The 21,690-nt window shown below is 49.0% G+C and overlaps 1 protein-coding gene across 3 annotated transcripts; it reads right to left on the bottom strand.

Moving 5' to 3' along the window:
- Window positions 1-568: 568 nt before the first annotated feature.
- NADK (NAD kinase) lies at window positions 569-15,696 on the bottom strand. Of its 3 annotated transcripts, XM_050322485.1 has the most exons (12): window positions 15,561-15,696; window positions 12,352-12,568; window positions 9,425-9,508; window positions 7,459-7,588; window positions 6,830-6,938; window positions 6,492-6,577; window positions 6,123-6,225; window positions 5,413-5,564; window positions 4,793-4,892; window positions 4,117-4,274; window positions 3,883-3,965; window positions 569-3,621 (listed from the first exon to the last, which is right to left on the bottom strand). In XM_050322485.1, exons 2-12 carry the CDS (start codon window positions 12,522-12,524, stop codon window positions 3,474-3,476), a joined length of 1,326 nt encoding a protein of 441 aa, XP_050178442.1. In that variant the 5' UTR covers window positions 12,525-12,568; window positions 15,561-15,696; the 3' UTR covers window positions 569-3,473. The 3 variants fall into 3 exon arrangements, with proteins under 3 accessions (XP_050178442.1, XP_050178443.1, XP_050178444.1); XM_050322486.1 differs by lacking the exons at window positions 12,352-12,568; window positions 15,561-15,696 and adding an exon at window positions 11,803-12,221; XM_050322487.1 differs by lacking the exons at window positions 12,352-12,568; window positions 15,561-15,696 and adding an exon at window positions 11,773-12,214.
- Between the last annotated feature and the right edge of the window lie 5,994 nt (window positions 15,697-21,690).

The following is a 21,690-nucleotide window of genomic DNA, read 5'->3' as shown; positions in this document are numbered from 1 at the left end:
AGCTGACAGAGCAGCAGCTGATGGCTGTGACTTCATCCCACAAGTCAGGGGGACTGTGAATTGTTGCTGAAATGGGGAAACACAATCAGGCACATTCAGGCCTTTTGTGCAGCAGGGCCTGCCCAGAGCAGGACGAGGAAGGGAAGGCTCTGATCTTGCACAGATCAGGTGAAGAAAGGGTGTTTTATGCAATAAATAGAGTGGTAAATAGTTTTATGTCATAACTGGAGTGTCACTGTCCAAGGGAATTTTGCTATCCAAATTATCAGGGATTATTTGACAGCCTTGGCCTTGCATTTCTATCCCTGGGCCTTCAATCAAAAACATGGTCAGTCCATCCCAGCTCCCTGCACACAGGATCTGGTTCAGCCTGCACAGCAAACCCAGCATTTATTTCAAAACTCTTGAGCAAAAAAATTGAGAGAAGCCCTGAGTGTATTTGTAGAAAAGAGATGTCCCTGTCCCCTGAGACAACATCTCAACCCCCCTGGACATCTGCTCCCCAACCAACCACCTGGGTGTTCTTCATTTCCCTCCTCCCCCAGTCCAAGTGCTGCTGGACAAATCCAACTTTACAAAAAGATTTTATTGAAAGGATTGAAAAATAGTTTTGTCTTCAACAATATTTTTAAAACAGGTTCTCAATGCGTTAACAATATGTAACAGGATTTTTTTCAGCTTTTAAAAATTCAGTACACTGCTTTGCTCCGTGCTACACAGTTGTTAATGACTTCAATTTCTACCAGAGGATAACTTTAAAAAAAAACCCCAAAAAATCAAACCAAATTCATTTCCCAGCTTCCATTTTTGGCCCTTTGTAGACTGGAAAGGATCTGTAGGTACAGGGACACCCACAAACCCCTTGCTTTAGAAACTCCTCATCAGCAAAACCCTTATTTGTGTTTTGTTTTTGTTTTTTTTTCAGTACAGTTTCAACAAGTTAATCTGAACGAGCTACATCAGCAGAATGAGGTTTTATTGCCAACAAACCGAGTGTGCATTTACAGCTTTTTTTTTTGCCTTTTTTTTTTTTTTTCTGGTTCAGCTCTGAGCCAAAATTCCCCCCCCAGGACAGCAGTTGGATGTGAGAGCCCCAGGGCTGCTCAGGAACTGCAGTCTGGGAATGGCAGTTTGTGGATTAAAATCCTGGAGAAGGGCCTTGGAACACTCAGGTCAGTCTGAGCAGTTGGGATGTTGGGATAACTGGAGCCAAGGCAGCTTTGGGAAGGGAAATCAACCCAAAAACCTCCTCAGCAGCAAGAGCTTCTCCAACAAAAACTGCAGCAGCCCCAGAGCCAGCAGTGCAACTGCAGTGGGGGATAATTCAAAGAATAAATCCAAAGCCAACCCCTAAGGTGGGTCTAAAGTAGTTCAGTACACTTTGATTGCAGATTCCATGACCTGTGCACTCTGAAAATCAAAAGTCCGGCCACTTAGTCAAGAATAGCTCTACTATTATAAAAAGCATAAATAAAAAGTGCTGAATATAGTTTTATCTTTAAAAAAATACTAGATAAGGCTCATAAATCATCTCACCTTGCCTCTGCAAAATGATTCCCACTTCCCAGTGTGCCTGGAACTCCACTCCTTTTTCCATCTTACCACACATTTCCCCACCCCCTGCTCCTTCTCTCAATTATTGCATGTTTAAATAAAATAGATTCAAAGCAAAAAGCCTGACACTTCTACAGTTGAGAAAGTAACCAGTTCTCAGAGAACTGGATACCCCACCCAGGAAACCCGTAAGCAGCTTCAAAACAGTGATAAAACAATTACTGCAGATTCAAGTGGAAGAGAAACCCCCAAAGCTCCCCTGGACAATTCTCCCAGGTACCACAAAAATCCGTCTGTTTAGACCAGATCAACCCAAGGTTCTATTTTACAACATTTACAAACCCAGTCTTGGTTTCTATCGACACCCTTTCACTGTGATTTGAACCATTCACTGAGAGTTTGCTTCTCTTTTAAAAGGAAAAGTGCTCTCAGCTGCTCTGAATGAGCTCAGGGCAGCCCCCAGAACATTATTGGGACCATCAGAGGACAAGGGGTCAGGCAGGGCCTGGGAATGGGAAAGGGAACTCTCCCCATCCCCACTTTGGACCACGCAGAGCTTCTCACCCCCTCTCCAAGGAAAAGCAATCCCCCTGCAGGGCTGTGCCCCAGGCTCTCCCTGAACAGCCCCTGCTCCTTCAGAGACCCCCCAGCCAGGCTGCAGATGGGTGATGGTGATGGTGAGACTGCACCGCAGAGAACAGAAATGTAAACATCCCCCTGGGCTCTCAGCTCAACCCCAGGGCAAACCCTTTTATCCCCCCCCACCCCTCCCAACCAGTTCTGCCGTTGGGTTTTTTTGGTTTTCTGTCCTTTCACAAAAGCACAGAGAGTAAAATCTGTCCAGGGAGAGCAGTTAGAAACCTGGGAAAGCATCTCAGAAAAGGAGACACGGGGCTTGGAATAATCTTGAGTGCTGAAGGCACCGTTGCTGCTCCCCTGGGAATGTGTCCTCTCCAATTCTCCAGCCACCAGAAGCAGTGTCCCATCCTGTTCTGCTCAGCACCAAGAGCTGGAAGGTATCCATGGAAGCTGAGGGCATTGCAGGATATTTTCTTCCAGACAACAGTGGAACTAGACAAGATCGTGGCAATTGAAGTCCAGATTCTTCCTGAACACCTGGAGGACTTTTGTTTTTTTTTTTTTAAATGTCTCTAATGCTATTCCAGGGAATCAAGCAAAAAATAATTAGAAAAACACAACACATGGGTGATTCCCACCAGCAGGAACTGCAGAGCTCTAAAGCAGCTCAGCTACAAAACCAGAGGTACCTGCAATAATTAATGATATTTGTGGGTATTCCCACAGTGCTGACAGCCAAGGGTCAACCAGGAGATACAAATGCACACATAAAAAAATATATCCTTTTTGTGTTAGTTCCACCAATCAATAAAAAACATCCTCCATGGGTGTTTCTTCAGTGGGTCACATCTGAGAGCAAGAAAAGTGCTTTCTGGGCCAGATGTGTTCGGGCTAACAAAGAGGAGATTACCTTTTTTTTTTTCTTTTTTTTTTTAAGAAAGCTTCTTAGAGCCTTTATACTCAGAGCAGTGTTAAATGGAATTATAAATATACTGAATAAAACTGGCTATTTTAATGCCACTTCCCCGGGGTGTATCTACATTCAGCCTTGCCACTGCCAGTGGTTAAGGGAGAGGTTACAATCAAAGCTGCAGATGTGGTTGTTGGAAAGGATCCTTTTCCAGGAGGGAATTCCTGCTGGATCACAACAATCCAGAGCCCAATTTCTTCCATTCCTAACTCTCGGTCGGTGCAGGAAGGAACGCAATTCCCAGCCACGGCACCTGCCAGGTCACAAAGCACAGCCAGCAGTGCAGGCCCACACGCCCCTGGCCAAAGCCCAGGCAGGCAGAAGGGACACTGCCACTCTCCACTCCCACGGGGCTGGCAGATGGAGACACTCAAAACTCCTCCTCCTCCACGGCAAAGTTGTTCTGCTTCTTCCTGACGTTCCAGTGCAGGCACTCGGCCAGGCTCTCGAACCAGTCGCTCACGGGGTCTCGGAAGCAGATGGAAGGGAGGGGGTAGCAAGAGGTAGTGATGCTGATGCTGCAAACAGCACGGGACAGCTGTCAGGCAGGGCAGCAAACAGCACTCTGGGCAAGAACCAACCCCACTGCTGAGCTAACACAGCCCTGCAGCCTCCAAGAGCTCCCATGGCCCAGCCAGGAGCAAGGCTGAGGGGTCAGGGTTCGTAAATGTTCCTTCACTGGCAACAACTCCTTTACAGGTGTCAGAGAATGAGGGAACTGCATGGATCAGGGTTTTCTACCCTTAGAGATGTTACAATCAAAAATAAAAAGGCCTGACCTGTCTCCATGGCATATTTCCTGCCTCTTCCTCCCATCAAAGGAAACCCAGGCTGTGTTCCTGGCGTCGGGGGAGAGCATGATCTGAAAGAGAGACAGGAGCTCACCTGCAGGCCCAGAGCATTCCCAGGCACATTCCCACGGGCATTCCTTCACTGCCCACAGCATTTATGTGCTCGTTACAACGTTTGCAGTTCTTGGTTCACAAAAGAGAAATGAGAGCGAAGGAGCCGACCTTGAGTTCCACGCCAGCAGGAACCACGATGGGTCTGAAGGACAGGGAGTGTGGGCAGATGGGGGTGATCATGATGGCAGGAACGTTGGGATGGATCATGGAGGCTCCTGCTGCGGCTGCATACGCCGTGCTGCCCGTGGGGGTGGACACAATGACCCCTGGGAGGGACAAACGGGCACTGCATCAGCACCACAGTCATTGTGGCAGGCACAGCAGATCCCAGAGTCGTGAAAACCGAGCTGGTGTTCTAGGGCAGGACTGCAGCCTGGCACACACAGAAAGGAACTCCCTTTTAATCCCACCTGTCCTGCGCTCTGGGGATGTTGCTCAAAGTTGTGCATCTCGGGTTACAGGTTCTGTAACAGTGACTCTGGTTTTTCTTTCAAGGGTAGGAGCTTTGCAGGTGAACTCCTGCAGGCCACCAGCTGGGACTGTTTGCCTTCAGCAAACTCCAGCCATCCACACCAATCCTTCCTGAGCTATGCCTTGCCTTTAGCCCAACCATGTGACACCCAAAGAAACTGCCACTTGCCTCCACAAGCCCACAACAAGCTTACACCACCCCAAAGACTCCCTGGGGGACACACCAGTCACCAGTGAACAAACACACCTATCCCTTGCACGCTCATCTTTGCTGCCACAGGTGAACTGAGAAGGGACAGAGCTCCAGACTCACCATCTCCCTGCACTGTGGTGATCAGGTGTCCATTCAGAAACACATCCACGTTGGACAGGTAGGAGGAAGGGCCACGATCCACCACGACCTCGTTGAGGACCTGCCACGACACCAAACATTTACCCCAGCCTGGGTCTGCTGCCCTGGCAAGGGAATAAAGGACCAAGGGAAACAACGTTTTCCAGACCTCTGGAAAATGCAGGCTGATTTAGCAGCTGCCAAATCAGACTCTCTTCACTTCTGTCATATCAAGTGCCAGCTGAAGCCTTTGGCTGTTATGAGTCATTTCCAGAAGCTGGTCACTAATGGTTTGTCTTTTCATTTATTAACAAAATCTTCGCTGTATCTCACTTTAGAACTGCTACTTTTGTTGTCAAAACAGAAGGAAGGCTGGATTCCACCCTGGAGGTCTTTTCCAACCTAAGTAACTCTGTGATTTCTGTGAAATTACTGCCAAAGCCAAAGCACAGCAAGAGCAGATATGGGCACCCCTCCCTCCTCCTTCAGTGCCCACACCGAGTTAGAGCAGCCCAGATCAGTCCCACAGCATTGGGACACAAAACAATCACCCAGCAATTCAAACCCAGCCTTCAGTCCCGCTGCCTGCTGTGCCCCCTCACCTGGTACTGCATGACTTGCTTGCCCCCTTCCTTCTCCAGGCTGGCGGGCACGACCCCGTTCTCCTCGATGCCGTTCGGGACCGCCGCTCTCTCCCTGTGCTCCTTCACCACCTTCACCTTGAGCCTGCTCCTGAGCACCAGGGCTGCATTGCCTGGGGGTGGAGAACAGGAGGCAGCACTCCCAGGACCGTGGCAGTGCAGCAAATCCCCCCAGGATGAAATGCCCTCCCCTCGTTCCTGAGCTTCCAGCGCTCCCGGTTCATTCCCAGGATAATGGGCTACGCTCGGTTAAAGCTCTGAGCTGATTTTTAGTAGTACACGAGCAAAACTGAAGTCAAATTTCAGTCCCTTCCCACCCTCCTCACTGTGTAAAATTTGATTTTTATATGGGTGTGATCAAGACTGGAAAACGCTGCTGGGCTTGTGTGATCTTCACTGAGACCAGAGCCAAGTGAAAGAAAACCAGAGCAGGAGAAATGTGTACTAAAAGGCAACATTCCAGGAATGTGGGAATTTTATACATCTTTTTTTTTTTTAGAATCTACTTTGGGCACAACTCAATCGCATTTTGAAGAAATAAAGTATTTTTTACTTCCATAAAATATTTTATGTTTGCCTGACTCGTCAGTTTTTAAACACTGCACTGCTTAGAGAACTGGTATAGAAAAATGTCACAATAGAAACACCACCCCTTGTCCCCTTAAATTTACCTTCTATAACCTGAGTGACTTGGGACTGAAAATTCTCGAAATTAAAGGGAGTAAGAAATCCAAGGGATCCCAGATGAAAAGCCATAACTGGGGGGACGCTGCCCTATCAACAAAGAAAAGAATTTTAGAGCCACTGAATCAAAGCAATTCACATCTCAGCTCATTGCTGTAAACATTTTGAGTACTGATGTAACTGTGCTTAACAAAACCAGCCCATTTTCCATCATTTTCAGGAGGTAAAACGGGTTTGATGACGAAAGGAACCACCAGCAAAGGACAAATGTGAACTCGGCAGCAAAGGGGGGAAAACCCACTTTCAAATGCTTCAAAAAGGAAAGGTTTTCAGGTCTATCTCCCACAAGGACCAACCTGGAAAAGTGAAGAAGCATAAAGCAAGGTCCCATCTCCTCCCAGGCAAATGATAAAGTCTATCTGATTGGAGATATCATCATAATCTGCAAGCAGCAGAGAAACACAAGCTCTGAATTAAGCTGTACCAACACTCCTCTTCATCCCCCAGCTACAACCAGGAAGAAAAATCCCAAGCTGCAGCACGACAACATTCACCCAGGAACACTAAAAAAACCCCAAAACTGGGATGTAACTACAAATGTTTGCAAAAGACACTTAAAATTAACAAACCCAACCCAGAGAAGCACAAGAGAAAAAGCAAACATAACTGTCCCCTCAAGGAGTCACTCCCGTACCTTCTCTGAAGGTGCAAAATTTCTTCTTCACTGGTCCAAAATTCTCATCATTAGCTATGGCAGGGTCTTCCAGCACCTTTTTCTCTACATACACTATCATATTGTTCTCCTTGGGACAGAGACAATAAGCTTGTTATTAATGGCTTAGAATGCCAACACATCTGACTCTCCCCGTGGTCTGCTTTAGTTTACAACACTTAAATAACAGTTCACAGCAGTGCTCTGCACACCTTGGTTGTTCTTCCCTGGGTGGTTTTAACTCTCAGGAGGATTTTGCAGCGTGCACAGACCACGTAATAAATGAAAGTGCAGCCTGGAATGCAGATGACACAGAGCAGAACCACTGCTGTGTTTGGCCAGGGCTTAAAGCTCCTGAATATCCCACTCCCTGTCATTTGGAACTGCAGAGAGGAAGGTTTCACTTCACTTTTTTCGGGGTTTTAAGCTCTGTGCTTGAAGTACTTCAGCACTGATCCTGAGCTCTGAAGCAGATTTTACCACACCCAGTGGCAAGGGCTGTGAAGGTTTATCTGCACGTGGTAATTCTGCACACTAAACACAATCAGTAACTCAGAGAGGTTTAGACACAACATTTTTTATGGTAAAACTGGAATTTCCCCTCTCACTACCTCGGTCAGGTACACACAAAGCTCCTTGAAGGGCTGCAGCAAACTGGCATCCCGGATCTTCTTGATCACCAGGACACTCTTGGGGGGTTTGTTCCACGTCAACCGCTGGCTGGCTGGATCCTGGATGTGCCTGCAGGACAAAGACCCCCCAGAGTCACCACCTCCTGACCTGATCTGCCAGTGATACAGGGGTAAAAACCCCTCAGCACAACACAGGACTCAGGTGTGGTAACTCCTGGCCCTGCTGCCACAGGAGCAGCCTGTGCAGAAAGGGACTTGAACAGAAGCACCACAACAGCTCTCAGAGCAAACTCCTCCACTGACACCTCCCCTGCTGCTCCCCTGCAGTGTTCCAGTGCTCTCCCCTCTTCAGCCGACCCAAAACAAGGACAAACATTCAATCAGGGCATCAGAAAAAGCTGCAGCATAATTTTTTTTCCCCCATCCAACACTGCAAGTCAAAAGGCTTAATGTAAATTTAGAATTCATTCCATTTTAGTGCCCATATTCTACATTCAAAGCACAGCAGAAACTAAGTTATAATGCAGGAGTCTAATATCAACAACACTGACAAGAACTGAAGTTTGCAGCACTGATTTCACTGGATGAGCCCAGAACCAGTTCCAGCTTCACTCAGACAGAGGCCAGGCTGCCTCTTTCCAGCTGTACTCACCAATTCCACGGAGTTCTACTACACGAAACGTTACTCATAACACACTTTAAGATCTTCATGTTTCCCTCCAGGAGTCAGGCAAATGCAACAGCTCCAAAAAAAAAGTAAAAGGCTGAGGCTTTTATCACTTGTTAATAAACTGTGGCCTCAGAAGAAAACATGTGGCTCTGAACAATGTTTCTCCCTGTTGAAGTGTTTCAATCGGTCCCAATAAAACGCTGTGAGGCTTCCCAGGAAAATCCCCTGGAAAACGTTTACTCCGGAATCATCAGAGGCAAGACTTCACCAGGAAAATCCCATCTCAAAAAAGAGCTTCAAAACCAGGTATTTGACTTCCCCTTTCTCTCCAGATCCTTTTTTCCCTGAGGGTTCACTCAGTTCATCGTGAGAGCCCCCAGAAGGCGGCTCTGCCAGCTCTGGTGCTGATGTCGCACTGACAGAGGCACCCAGACCCTCCCTGACTTCTGCCTGGATGTAAAAATTGTGATTCTCTGCTAAAAAGTTCCTTCCCATGAAGGGAGTGTAATGATATTATTACTCAGACAAGGAAAAAAAAAAAAAAAAAATAAAAAAAAATAAAAAAGGTTTTGCTCGTTTTTAGGAGAGCCAACAAAACCCTGGGCGCAGCGAGAAAAGGAATTTACAGTTTGGTCCTCAGTCCTTCAGTTCAAGCACCTTTGCTCCCCCCAAGCTGTCCTGCCCAGGCAGCTTTCCCCTGGCACGTGTCACCTGCAGCCTCTGCACGCCAGGGCTCCTGTCCCTGCAGTTATACCCCTTGTCCTGGGCCAGCCCCTGGGGAGGAGCTGCTCCCACAGCCAGGTGGGGAAACACAGCCCAGGCGGGGCTTCAGCTGAGCCCAGCTCTGCAGGGCTTCTGACACCACCACCAGGAACCAGGAAACTCAGGGTTCCCTCCCGGAGAGATCCGAGTCACACCCTGCTGGGGAAGGGCTGGGGACCACCGGTGTGATGAGAGCATCACTGTCTGCTGAAGGGTTGGGGACCACCAGTGTCCTGAGAACAGCCCTGTGTGCTGAGGGGAAGGGCTTGGGCAAGTAAATATTGACTTAAATACCTCACACTTAAGGGAGAGAGCAAAGAAATAAAACCTTTTAAAGGGGCAAAAATCGTGGGTTTTTCCCAGCACGGTTTGGGATGGGAGGGAACTTAAAGGTCACCCAGTTCCCTTCCGCGGGCAGGGACACCTTCCACCATCCCAGGGGTGAGGAGGGGGAAAGCAAACTTCTCTTTGCCCCACAAGGAGCACGGTGCCCTTCACTTGAGGAGCACTTACATAATGGTTTTAGGGTTTTGCAGCATACAGGCCTTTGGTCCAAACGTGGTCACTGGGCATGGTCCGTGCAGGGAGCGTGTTCTCCTGGAGGGACAAAAACCAAAAATCAACTAGAGAAAAAAACCAAATCTGAGGACAAACTGGGGGCATTTGGCTCCACAGCCACCCAAACCACTTCTCTGGGACAGCTGCACTAAGAAATGCAGGGCAAAGTACATTTCTTAACCCTGCCTTTGTTGCCACCGTTTCATTTTGCAGGTGTTAACTCTCACATTGAGTGTCTGCACCAGCTCCTGTGTGACACCAGGCTCACTGCTGCAGGCACAGTAATGCCTTCTCCCCCTCTATTTCTTGAGGCACTACACCTTACCTAAGAGTACCCATTTTTAGAATGGCTGAATCTGGTGTAAATACACAGAAAACAGCTCGGTGAGGGCTCTTCATGCACATGGCATTAGGTCTCCCAGTGTGTGCCCTGACCAGCATTTACAGCGAGATCTCCAGCACCAAGGCAGCTCCTTCAAGTTCTTTTGCCACTGTCAAGTCACAGTGAGTTATTTAAACACCTTTTTTGTTGTTTAAATCTTGGCACTCGATAAATTAACGAAATGCAAACCCTTCAGTCCTAAGGCCCACGGAGGTATCTGCAGTACCAGGCTGTGCCTCTGAACAGGTTGGAAAAAATGCTGGTTTTTCCCTGTTTGTTCCTATATATCTCCTGTGACCTTTGCCTTCAAATAAGCAGCAGCTCTGAGGTGTCATTTATGCTCAAAATGAACACAGGAGAACACAGGGTTACTCCTGGCTCCAGGGTGAGATTATCTGGAGCGAGTCAGAACTCACCTCCCTCCCACCTCCCTCAAGCAAATCTGGAAAGGGGAGCAAAACTTAACCATGGAACTGTTGAAACATTCTGTGAGTGCTCCTAGAATTATTCCATTAAAAAGGAGGGGGAAACATGCCTTTCCTGTGCTTAATTCATTTACCCTGCTGCTTGGCAGCAACAATCATTACTGCACTGCCTGCTATTGTGTGTGTTATAAAGCAGCTCAGGCCAGCCCTGTGACTCACTCTCAGAGCTAAAAAAACCCTCAGAAATCTAATAAAAATCAGAAGCAGCTCACAGGTCACAAATCTATATAATTAAGGAATAACAGCAACATCCCATTTGTTCCATGCCTAACAAAATGTGAGTGCCCAAGATCCGACTTCCGACCACCGAAACAGAAATCCTATTTGTTTCTCAAATGATTTTTTTTTTCCCCCCATCTGTAAGGCTAACCCAGTCAGATAAGAGCATTATTAAGTGTTTTATAAAGTTTACCTTACTTACATGAAGCAGAAGAATGAGCAAGGGCTGGCACAAGGAAGGATTAATGTGTGTGCCAGCACGGGCCAGGGAGTGATAAAGTCTCTCTCCACCGGTGAGCAATTACACTGGAAACCAGCAGAGTTAAATAACACCCTGGCACGGCATCACCTCCCACTTCTTGCCCCACTCAAGCTTCTCCCAGATAACTGTCATCTTTTGCCTTCTTTCAACACAGGTCATTATTCCAGGCCCCTCCCAGTGACTGGAATTCTGTTCCCACATTAAATATCCACGGCCGACCTTCAGGCTGTTCCAGCCATGAATCAATCCCTGCTTAACTTTTCACTGAGATTTCGCTTGGGTTTATTATTTATCAGCCTGTGCACTACTCAATAAAATGTCTGCACTGAATTTAAAGTTGTTTCTAGTCAGTCCCTGCCACGAATGAGCAGCAATGCCCTGGAAATCATCCATCTTTTAGGAAAATCTGCCTGTCAGCTCGGAGCAGATGGGCAACTCCCTCCATCTGAACACTCCAGAGGAAGCCTGAGAGCACTTCCTGGCAGTCTTGTGACAATTTAGCCCTAAACTGAAGACAGAGAATGACTGCAGAGCATCTTAATGCAGAGAAACCTCGGAAACAATGACCCCAACCCAAACCACCCTGCACAGGGGTCCACAAAGATCACTCCTGGCTGGAAAAGCACTTATTTAGCCAGAAGATAACACACAACAAGTTGGACCACATGGTCATTTACACAGGCTGGCTGAAGTCTGTGTTCGTAAAGGCAGAAGTGGAGAAGAGGAAGCCCCCCAGTTTTACAGGGTGATTTAAACCCAAACTCTTATTTATTGACTGCACACCCCCTCCACAGCTGGGACAGAAGAGCCAGAGCAGAGCCCTCAGCAAAGCCCTGCCAGCAGCACGAAGGACACTCAACTGCACACACAGAGTGGATTTTCCCAACCTTGCAGCCTCTTCAGACCAAGGTTTCAGCTTGCCTCCCTTCCCCCTGGGATGTGCAGCCTCACCCACCCGTGCTCTGCCTCCCAAGGACATTCCTACCAGCAAGGCAGGAACTCCGGACCGCGTTCCATGGGAACTCCTCCGAGGCTCTGCCCGTGCTTTGGAGGCTCCCAGGGCCAGGAGGGTGAAGTTCTGCTGTGCCTCCCACCACGCCAGCCCCACTGCTGCCCCAGCACTGCTCAATATTTGCAGAGGGTCCAAAGATCACGGAATCAGAAGTCCCATCCCTGCCCACATGACGAGGGCCGTGCAGTGAGAGTGGAAATTTGGCTCAGGGGAATAACTGGGCGTTTCTGGGGGCTGGGGAAGTGTCTGCAAACACCAACTGAACCCAAACACTCCCCCAGCTTTTTAACACACAGCCCTAGGGCTCTGCCTAGAGAAAAAGAAAAGCAGCACCAGAGCATTTGTAAAGGTTTGCAGGAGTGACCCTGCTGTTGATTTACATTATTATATTATTTTTCTTACTGTACCCCCCCCACCTTCGCTTTGCAACACCGTTTTATGGTTATATAAAAGGAGTGAGAATTAAACTCTAGTGCTAAATGGATCCATTTCAGCAGGAACAGGAAGGAGCAGGAGCTGTACCGGAATTCTTTGGTGCTTCCCAGGGCTGGGGAGGCCGACAGGCTGCGAGACTTGGAGCGGCCCCGGCTGGTGTTGCCCCACTCCTCGTCATCGTGGCACGCTGAGCAGTGATAGCCAGAGTCTGAGCTGCCCTCAGCCTTGCTGGCACACAGCTTGTCCCGACTCATCTCCATCCTCCAGGAAGCGAAGGAGCCTCAGCCAGAGAGAAATCCAATCCCTGGGGAAAAGACACAGGGAGAAAACCAAAAAAATCTCGGTATTAGCAAAGCTAATGAAAAAATACCCCTGTCAAATAATGAAATAGGAAGAGCCATAACAAAACCTCAGCTCTTCACAAAAATTAATTCCAAGCTGGAGGAAAAGTTGGAAGAAAGTTCTTAACTCATTTGTGACAAAATGCGTCCAAAACAAACAGGACAAAATAAGGACAAATGTGAACTATTTCACTTCCACAAATGACCAGCACAAACAGAAGACAAACAGCTGATAAAAAGCCCAGCTTTGCAGAAACAAACCAAACCAAAACCCAACCTCGAAATAACGGCAAAAGTTCCTGAAATCTCGTGTGTAAGTTCCCACTGCTTGAAGCAAACAGAACCAGCCTTATCAGAATATAAATAGAAGCCAACTTTCAGGGTATGGACAAACACCAAACCATAAACAAATAGTATCCAAGGAGAGCAGCCCAGAGGAGCAGCACATTCCTCAAGGCAGCTGATTCCAAGATGGGGGGGGGAAAGTTGGTTCCTTAAAACCCTGCGGATGTTTTCGTCGCTTTGGATGCACTTCCCGCTTTGTCCCACGCAGAGAGGAACTGAGGGTTCCTGAAACCTTTGCCGTGGGCTGTGGCTCTGGAAAACTGTCACAGATGACATCCTCCCCAGTTTTACAGGCACTGTTTCCCAGCATCCCAACTCCCAGACAACAAACCCATCACCAAAACGCAGCTGCCGTTTCAGACCGAGCCCTGAACGAGACAGAACCACCAACTGATCAAACCAGAAAGGGCTTTTGCTCCTGCTGCAGCTCAGCCACCGCCACAGAGAGGTACAATTACTGCCAGCATTAATAATTTCTAACATCCTGCACTTGCAGAGGCATCAGTGTTCAGCTGTGGGTTACTCACTGCTCAGCGTCACCCGTGACCAGCCCTTGGGAAAGACTCATTTCAACACATTCATAACTCCTCACAACTAAGATTTGGGAAAAATGGGCCTCTATTTCGAGACAACTGAAGCTCAGTGTAAAGTCTGTGCCAGTTAGGTGACTAAGGGGGGAGGGCAGAGAACGATAATTTACATAATAAGCAATAAGCAAGGAGCGTTTCCATGTGACTTGGATTGAATTATGTTCATCTGACAGATGCTGACAGTAAAGAAAATCAGATTAGGACAAAACTGGAAGTAAGAAGGTACACAGACCTACTAAATACAGCCTAAGAACTCCCTCCATGTAATACTTTCCAATTCAGGCTGTTTTAACTACAGCTTGCACTGTGCACTGTTTAATTAACATTCCCTCACAAGACCTTTATTAAATAAGCAGACTTGACATAAGGACAAAACTACCACTGAACAGCTTCCAGGACTGGATCCAGAAACTTTCAAACACATGCTAACAAAGCAGTGAAAAGGCTGCTCTGGTTTCAATCATGTCCAGAATTTTAAAAATTTAAGAAAAGAAAACCCTAAGGAAAACAAGCATTTAGATGCCCAGCATTGCAGAATGAAGGACAACTGAGGAAGGGTCAACATTTAATATTAAATATCTGTGATGGTGACCCAGGAACCAGGTGAATCACCTCTCACACAGATCCAACTGCAGTTTTACTGTAGTTTCCTATCTCAAATTTCTCTGTCCCCGTGAATTAACACTCCTATGAAGAGGTTTCATCAAACCATCTTTATGTAGAGGGACACGATGCCATCACATCCCCAAAAGGAGCATAAGGCTGCAAATCACCAGGGGAATTAATTTTATTTTCTAACAACCTGGGAGCTGTTATTTCATAACAAACTTTCCCCGTCAAAGGCTCTGCCCTGAGAGGTCCTGGTTACAGGATCAGTGCAGGTCCATCCCCACCAGATCCTCACACACCTTCAAGGCTGCAGCATTTCCGATCTCCTGCACATAAAACAGGTATTCAAAACCCCTTACTTTGTACTTTGTATTAGGACAAAAGAGGACAATGTTCTATCCCAAACTGGTACCACTTGCCCCACTGCTCCAGAACCCTGTTTGCTGGATCACTCAGTCCGTGCTGAAGGGTTTTTGTGTTCCATCTGGCTGAAGGAAGCAACAGAGGTTCCCTGCCTTTGACTCCTTCCCAGGGCACTAAAGCCCCTCTCACACCCAGAAAAAGGAACAAGGGTATCAGACAGCCCGGACTTCCTCTCGGTTTGGTTTAGAACTTCACATTTCGGAGGGTCTGAACAAACCCAACCCCAGCTGGGGCGCAGCCGCTGTCCGACAGCAATTGCAATTCATCCGCCCGGGATTTGATTACACACCCAAATGCTATTTCTACCAAAAACCAGACAGTGTGACCATCACGTGTGCGACACCCGGGCAAAACAGGCCCGTTTGTTAACCCTTCCACCCCAAAACAACCCCCCGGCGGCTCCACGGGTGGGGGCATCAACACCCCGAGCCCACTGGCCCGCTCGGAGCCGGCCCCGCGGGGGTCGCAGCTCCGGGATGAGCTGCTATCCCTGTGAAATGAGTTGCTATCCCTGCGGGATGAGCTGTTATCCCTGTGAGAATGAGCTGCTATCCCTGCGGGAAGGGTCCCGCCCCGAGGTTCCCGGTGGAGAGCCCTCCTGGCTCTGCCGGAGCTCCCGGGGAGCCCGAGAGGGATGCGGGACGGGGATGCGGGACGGGGGCACGTGGGATGGAGATCCGAGCAGTCCCGGCGGGGACACGGACCGGGGGCGACACTCACGGGGGGACAGAGGGACACGCACCGGGGCAGGACAGGCACCGGGGCAGGACAGGCACCGGGGGGACCCGCACCGGGGGGACAGAGGGATACACGGACACCGGGACACAGCCGGGGGAAAAGAGCGACACGCACAGGGGACACACCCGTGCACCGGGGGACACAGAGGGATCCCGGTGGACACAGAGGGACCCGCCCCGCGGGCACACGCGCCCCGCTCCCCCCGGGGCCGCGCTGGTTGCGCGGGTGGGCGCGCGGGGCGCGGACTCACGGCGGGCGGTGTCTCAGCGGCGCTGCGGGTGGTGCCGGCGGTGCCGGGCGCTGTGCGGGGCGCTGTGCGGGGCGCGGTGCGGGCGGAGCGGTCGGAGCGGGGCCCGGGCCCGGCGCTCCCTGCGCGCCTCCATCGCCCCGGCCCCGCCTCCCCGCGCGCACGCGCAGAGCACAGCGGGCCCCGCGCGCAGGCGCGGCCCCCCCACTCCCTCATGGCTGGGTCAGCACACGGAGATTGATTAATCAATTCATTAATTAATTAATCGGCGGCGGGAGCGGGGTCGGGGGTGGTCGCGGTTGTACAGTGGCCAGCAGTGCGATCCCGCGCGGGTGCGGGTGCACAGGCGGGAGAGGTGCCGGGTGTGGGACATGGGGCATCTCCCCTGCGGCCACCCCACCACCTCCAACCATGTCCTCCAGTCATCATCTCCTCAGAACATCTCCCCTCCAAACACCATCCCCTCCAAACACCATCCCCTCAGAGCATCTCCCCTCCAACCACCATCCTCTCCAACCACCATCCCCTCCAACCACCATCTCTTCAGACCATCTCTCCTCCAACCACCATCCCCTCCAACCACCATCTCCTCAGACCATCATCTCCTCAGAGCATCTCCCTGCAACCATCCCCTTTCTGATGATCTCCCCTGTGACCATCTCCCCTCCAACCATCTCCCCTCAGAGTCACAGAGTCACCCCCAACCATCCCATCACCCTCTGACCATCATTTCCCCCCCCAACCATCTCCCCTCCATCCATCCCACCTCTACCCATCCCACCTCCAGCCATCTCCCCTCCCACCCTCTCCCCATCACCATCTCCCCCGTACCTGCACTCCCACTTGTCTCCCCTTGTCCTCCAGCTGCCACCACGCCTTCCCCTCCCTTTGCCAAGGGTGTAGCTGTTGGCACAGCTCACCCACACCCTCCTCACGTCTCCCACAGTACCTGTCACAAACTTTTACCCTCATCTGGCCTGACATCAGCAGCTAAATTCTCTTTCTGGTAAGAAAAGCCCTGCTTGACAACACACATTATCGTGTCAGAGTCACTCAAATACAGGCAGGAGGTGCTGAAATGGAGGAAACCATTTTCCAGTCTGTACTTGATCTGGAAAAACAAAAAGCATCTGGTTTCGGTTCCTTGAAATCACCAGGAGCTTTGTCTCAAAAAAACCAGATCCTCCACCAGAGGCAGGATCAAGCCCCTGTATAGACGCCAACAGTAAAAGAATCTTTCAGTGACCAAACCCAGGCAGGTTTTCTAATTCCTAAATTGCACCTCAAACCAACACGACTCTAAAGAGATCACACACTCACTGGATAAATCCCATCAGGGCAAAGCCACACAGTGAGAACAAGTTACCCCATGTGAGAATGTGGCAACTGGGCATTCTGTTTTCTCCTTCGTGTAGAAATTTGTTTTCGAGAAACTGGAGGCTGTAAACAACTGACAGTCAATAAATGTTGAAAAAGAAGAGGAAGCAGTTGCTACATGTGGGAAAATTCCATCGGCCAGGTTACATCACTTGTGAAAGTCCAGGGTTTGAGTTAAAATGTCACTTCAGTCCTTCCTGCCACAGCCCAGTCTGCAAGGAATTAAGGCAGCAATACACAGGTCTATGGAGTTAATGAGATCTCAGAGGCTCAAATGGCTTTAACGCGCTGCAAGAGATTCCCAAAGTGTGAAGGGACACCAGGAGATGACACTGGGCAGGAATTCAGTGCTGTTTTACAGTCAGAGCATTAACCCCACACTTGCAGCAAAACATTCCGGGGGAGAGGAGCTTGGACACCCCTGTGAGCCACATCTGTCCACGCCCAGGCACTGCCCCAGGAGTGCACTGCCATTTCAGCTGGCTCTTGGCATGGATCTTTCCCAAATTCATCAAGAAGAAAGTAATAAATCCCCACTAGAGCCATTTTCCACACCGATACATAGCGGCTGTTAAACAATCCACATTTCCAGTGGCAGGTTCCTCCCCCCCCACCTCCAGTAACCTGCCACAGTTACTCAACATTTTGTAAGAGGCATGAACTCTGCAGCACTGAGCCCTTATCCCTGGTAATTGGTGCAGATAAGTCTGCTAAGCAGCTGAGCTGGGCCTATTTATAAAAGGGCTCCGGCTCAAACAGCCGCTCTGAGCTGGGCAAGGCCAGCCCCGACCTTGGGACTCTGCCTGGGAGGCAGCAGGGATGTCCCAGCCCGAGGGGACAGCTCTTCCCTCCACAGGCTGAAGGGCCAGGAGAAACAGAGGAGTTTGAGGTCCCCTTTGAGCCTGCCCTCCCCAGCCCCACCAGCAGAACAGTGTAGCTCAGCCCTCTAATCCATGCTGTGTTCCCTCTCTCCCAGGGAAAATAAGGAGAAATGTTGGCAGCAACTTGAGAAAAATGAACATAAAACATTCTGCTTCTTCTTTTTTTTTTTTTTTTCTACTGAGGCTCTCAGTTCTTGGAAACATAATTTGACTGGCTTTAGATTAACAAGAAAGATAATTTAACAAAACTGCTCTTGTTTGACAACTTGCACGGAAGATGTGCCTGACACAGAGAGGCTCTGTTCAGTCTCCACCTACACCCCAAACCTGCCTTCAGCGGGAGGCATTTCCACAGAGCAGGAAACAATTAGCAAATTGCCTCTATTAACATCTAACAGGGCTGGAGAACATAGTTCTTACCTCTCAGCCTCCATTGCAAACAGTCTCTGATGACTCAGAATTCCTGAGGAATCACGAGAGAGAAGTAAAATCCGTACCACGGAGTTTAAATTCCGCTGAAAGTGGTGGCACGTGAGTGTGACAGGTAAATCATTTCCCGGGGGCCACCCGGTGACATAAAGGCAGAGAAATGTCCCCAGCATTGTGTTCATTGTTCAGGCTTGCTGCCCGTAATCCAAACACAAACTCACAGAGTGTCAGTTTATGCGGTGCTTTATTCAGGGCCCGGGGTTCCTGTGGACTCCTGTCCCAAGACAGGTACCCCAAAGACCCACATTTTGAACGCATCTTTTATACTATTTTCCAAGCAAGGTTACATGATTGGTTTTACATTTCACAGGAGACATAGTAGTTAAACATAAACTTGCATATCACTTTGATTATATTCAAGTATTAATCCATTTACCTAACTGTAAACATCGTATAATTAAATCCCACCACCAGATTACATCCTATCTCTAGTTGCAAATTTTTCTTGTCTCGGTTCTACTTGACTTATTGTTTCTTTTAGGTCAGCACAGCCTTAATGTCTAAGCAGACCTAACTTAGCTCTGACATGCCCTGACTTGTTTCTGGCAGGGGTCTTTTCAGGCCTATGCTCCACACTGCAACAGGCTGATCACCAACACCTCCAGTCGTTACATAAATGTCATTATCCCAATTTGAAGACTGAACTGGGTTAAGTGACCTGCACAAGGGTTCATAAACCCGTGTCCCAGTTGAGATGAGCGATGGGGAATGCTGGCCTGCAGCCCCACACTAACCCACTGATGACAGAGAGCTTCTCTGAGAGAGTCAGGGGAGGATTGAGAGCTGCTGGCAGCCAGGAGAGAAGGGTTAGGTGATAACAGTGGAGAGACTCTGGAGAAATCCAACGTGTGGAGGATCAGAAGAGGCAGCCAGGACTTACCTCCTGTGTCCCAGCAGGACGTGGAGAGGAGACAGAGCTGTGGGGAGCAGCTTGAGATCCAGCTCAGGGTGCCTGGGAGGTGCTCTGTCTCTCCCTGTGTGACTAATGGAGTCTGGGTTTGTGCCTTCAAAACAGATAAAAACAGTGACTTTCCTCCTGATCCGTCTCGTCAGGACTGTAATCTCCCTGGCACGGGAAGCTGTGTGTGCCTGAGGAGCAACAATTCTGCATTTCATGGCTTTCCAGCTGCTACTCTACTAAAAAGAATTCAAAAACTGCTCTGCTTATCACACCATTTCACTGTTCACAGGAAAACTGGGGATTCTCTTTGGGATTCTTTTCAGGAAAGCAGCTTGATTAACTGGAAAATGCAAAAGCTTCCAGTTGCTTCAGTTTCCCAGATGATTCTACAACAAACTGCTGCAGCACTGAATTTTAAACCCCATTACCAGCTTGGTGTGCAGTCCAGAGGAACGAGCCCTGTTCTCTGTAGGACCCCTCTGAAGTCAAACACCCCTTAAAACCTCCCAAACTTTCACACTGGCGAAGTCAGCGCTGTCTGCAATTCCCAGTGGGGAGACCAAAGGCAACTCTAGGGACAACCTGCTCTTGGTTTCCTGTAAAACACCTTGTCTGGGGAGGTCTGGGGCCTGCAGTTGCTTCCAGCGTTTTTGACAGGAATGCAGGATTCTGGCTCTCAGGATTTCAAGGCAGATGCCCTATTTGTGTGCCCTGCACTGCCACGGGCACACACCCGTTACCAGCTGCTACAAGATCCTGAAGCTGCCACTCCAGCCACCAGCTGGGCCTCGATAATGGGAGGGCTGGTGGTTCTGGGGCCTTTCCTTGCCAGAAGTCACCCAGGTCCAGTGAGGAAGATAAATAAACAGCCTGTTGTCACACTGCAGGAAGTTGGGTCACGGGTGTCACAACCACCCAAACCTTGCAAACAGTGCTGTGAGCGATAACAAAACAGTGAGACCCTCTTCATTATCAGCGTCCCCAGGGCCACTGACAGACCCCTCTGCAGGGAGCTCGAGGCACCAATCCACCCGGTGACACGAAAAGTGCAGTGGCCAAAGTTCAAGGGCTGTGCTGTCCACCATCAAAGTCACCGACACCATCTTCCTGGAAGGCTCTAAATTCCTTGGAAGTCAGTGCTCCACTGCAGTCTGTGGCTTATCAAAGAGTCTAATCTTGTATTAAGCACTGGTAAAAAAAACCCCACACAAAACAGCCCCTGCATTAAAAAAAAGTTGCTCTTCCTCTGTTGTTTTTTCTTGTAATTGAGGCTTTTTTGTTCCTTTGACCTTCAGGTTTGTGCTGCCCTAGGAGTTATTAAATAGCACAAGAAAGAATTCTAAGCAGTGACTTTGGGATCACCACGATATTTTTTTTAAAATTTTTTTTTCCTTAGGAAACCTGAAATCTTGATGGAATAACTTCAGAAGTAAGTGCCTGGCCCCCGATTTCACATGGATGAGCCATCCTGCTTTTGCACATTAAGGCCCATGCCAGCACAACGTGGACTTGAAAAGACAAGAATAAATGCTGGGGAGGGGAAAAAAAATCTGTGCAGAGGGAAAACTTAAATATCATTCTGAAAGCAGAAACATCAAATCAGTTGATGTGATCAGAACAACACAAATGCAGAGGAAATCAGCCCGGAATCCAGAAGCTTCAGTGCAAGGTAGGATTAATTCTGAATATAAGCCTTGCATCACACTCTTGTGACTGTCAAAAGCAGACATGAAAAGAGACTGGTCTCTGCCAACTTCTGGTTCATTTGCATCAGAATTCTCTATAGCCCAGCGTTATTAACTTCTTCTTTTCATGTATTCAACTGCCTTGTATTTTGCAGATGCTCAGATCACAGATGCATCTGAAAACCTCCCCATTCAGCCCCTTTGTTCTAGGGCTCAGAAAGGTGCTGCAGATCTCCTCTGCACAAAAGGAAACACACCTAACCAAATACCCCTCAGCGAAAGAACAGCCTGCACTGGAGGTAAATGATCCTTTTCTTCCTAGAAAAAAAAAAAAAACAGGGTAATTTTTCCGATGAAAGAATGGCACACTCAGACCTGCACCTGCTTTTACAATGGGCTGAGTGTGATCACCGGTCCTGCTCCATCTGGCAGAAGGCTGAGAGTGACCCAGGGCCCAGGTGAAACCTCTCCTTCCCCCAAAACACTGCACAGGAAAAAGGACCAGAAAAAAGCCCTGGCCTGCTCCTGGAGGGCTGATTTGTTCTCATGGTTACGGACTGGCTTCACTGAGGCACCAATTTATTTTCCCCTCTTCCTTCGCAGATGATTTTCCTAATTAGATGGCCAGGCAGCTATTTACAAAAAAAACACCCCAAAATCATCAGGATACCATCCAAAATAACATCAGTGTCCATTGCCCTCTGCCACCAGACCTGTCTGTACCTCATCCCCCCAGGTAACCACCTCCCCAAGTCAGTGGTTTTTAATCCAGCAGATTCATTTTCAGTTTCCTGCAAACC

This window comes from Myiozetetes cayanensis, unplaced genomic scaffold (genome assembly GCF_022539395.1).
Source record: "Myiozetetes cayanensis isolate MyiCay16 unplaced genomic scaffold, myiCay2020 scf28, whole genome shotgun sequence".
Taxonomy (NCBI): domain Eukaryota; kingdom Metazoa; phylum Chordata; class Aves; order Passeriformes; family Tyrannidae; genus Myiozetetes; species Myiozetetes cayanensis.
The sequence above is the reverse complement of the archived record's forward strand: the minus strand, read 5'-3'. Positions and strand labels throughout refer to the sequence as shown.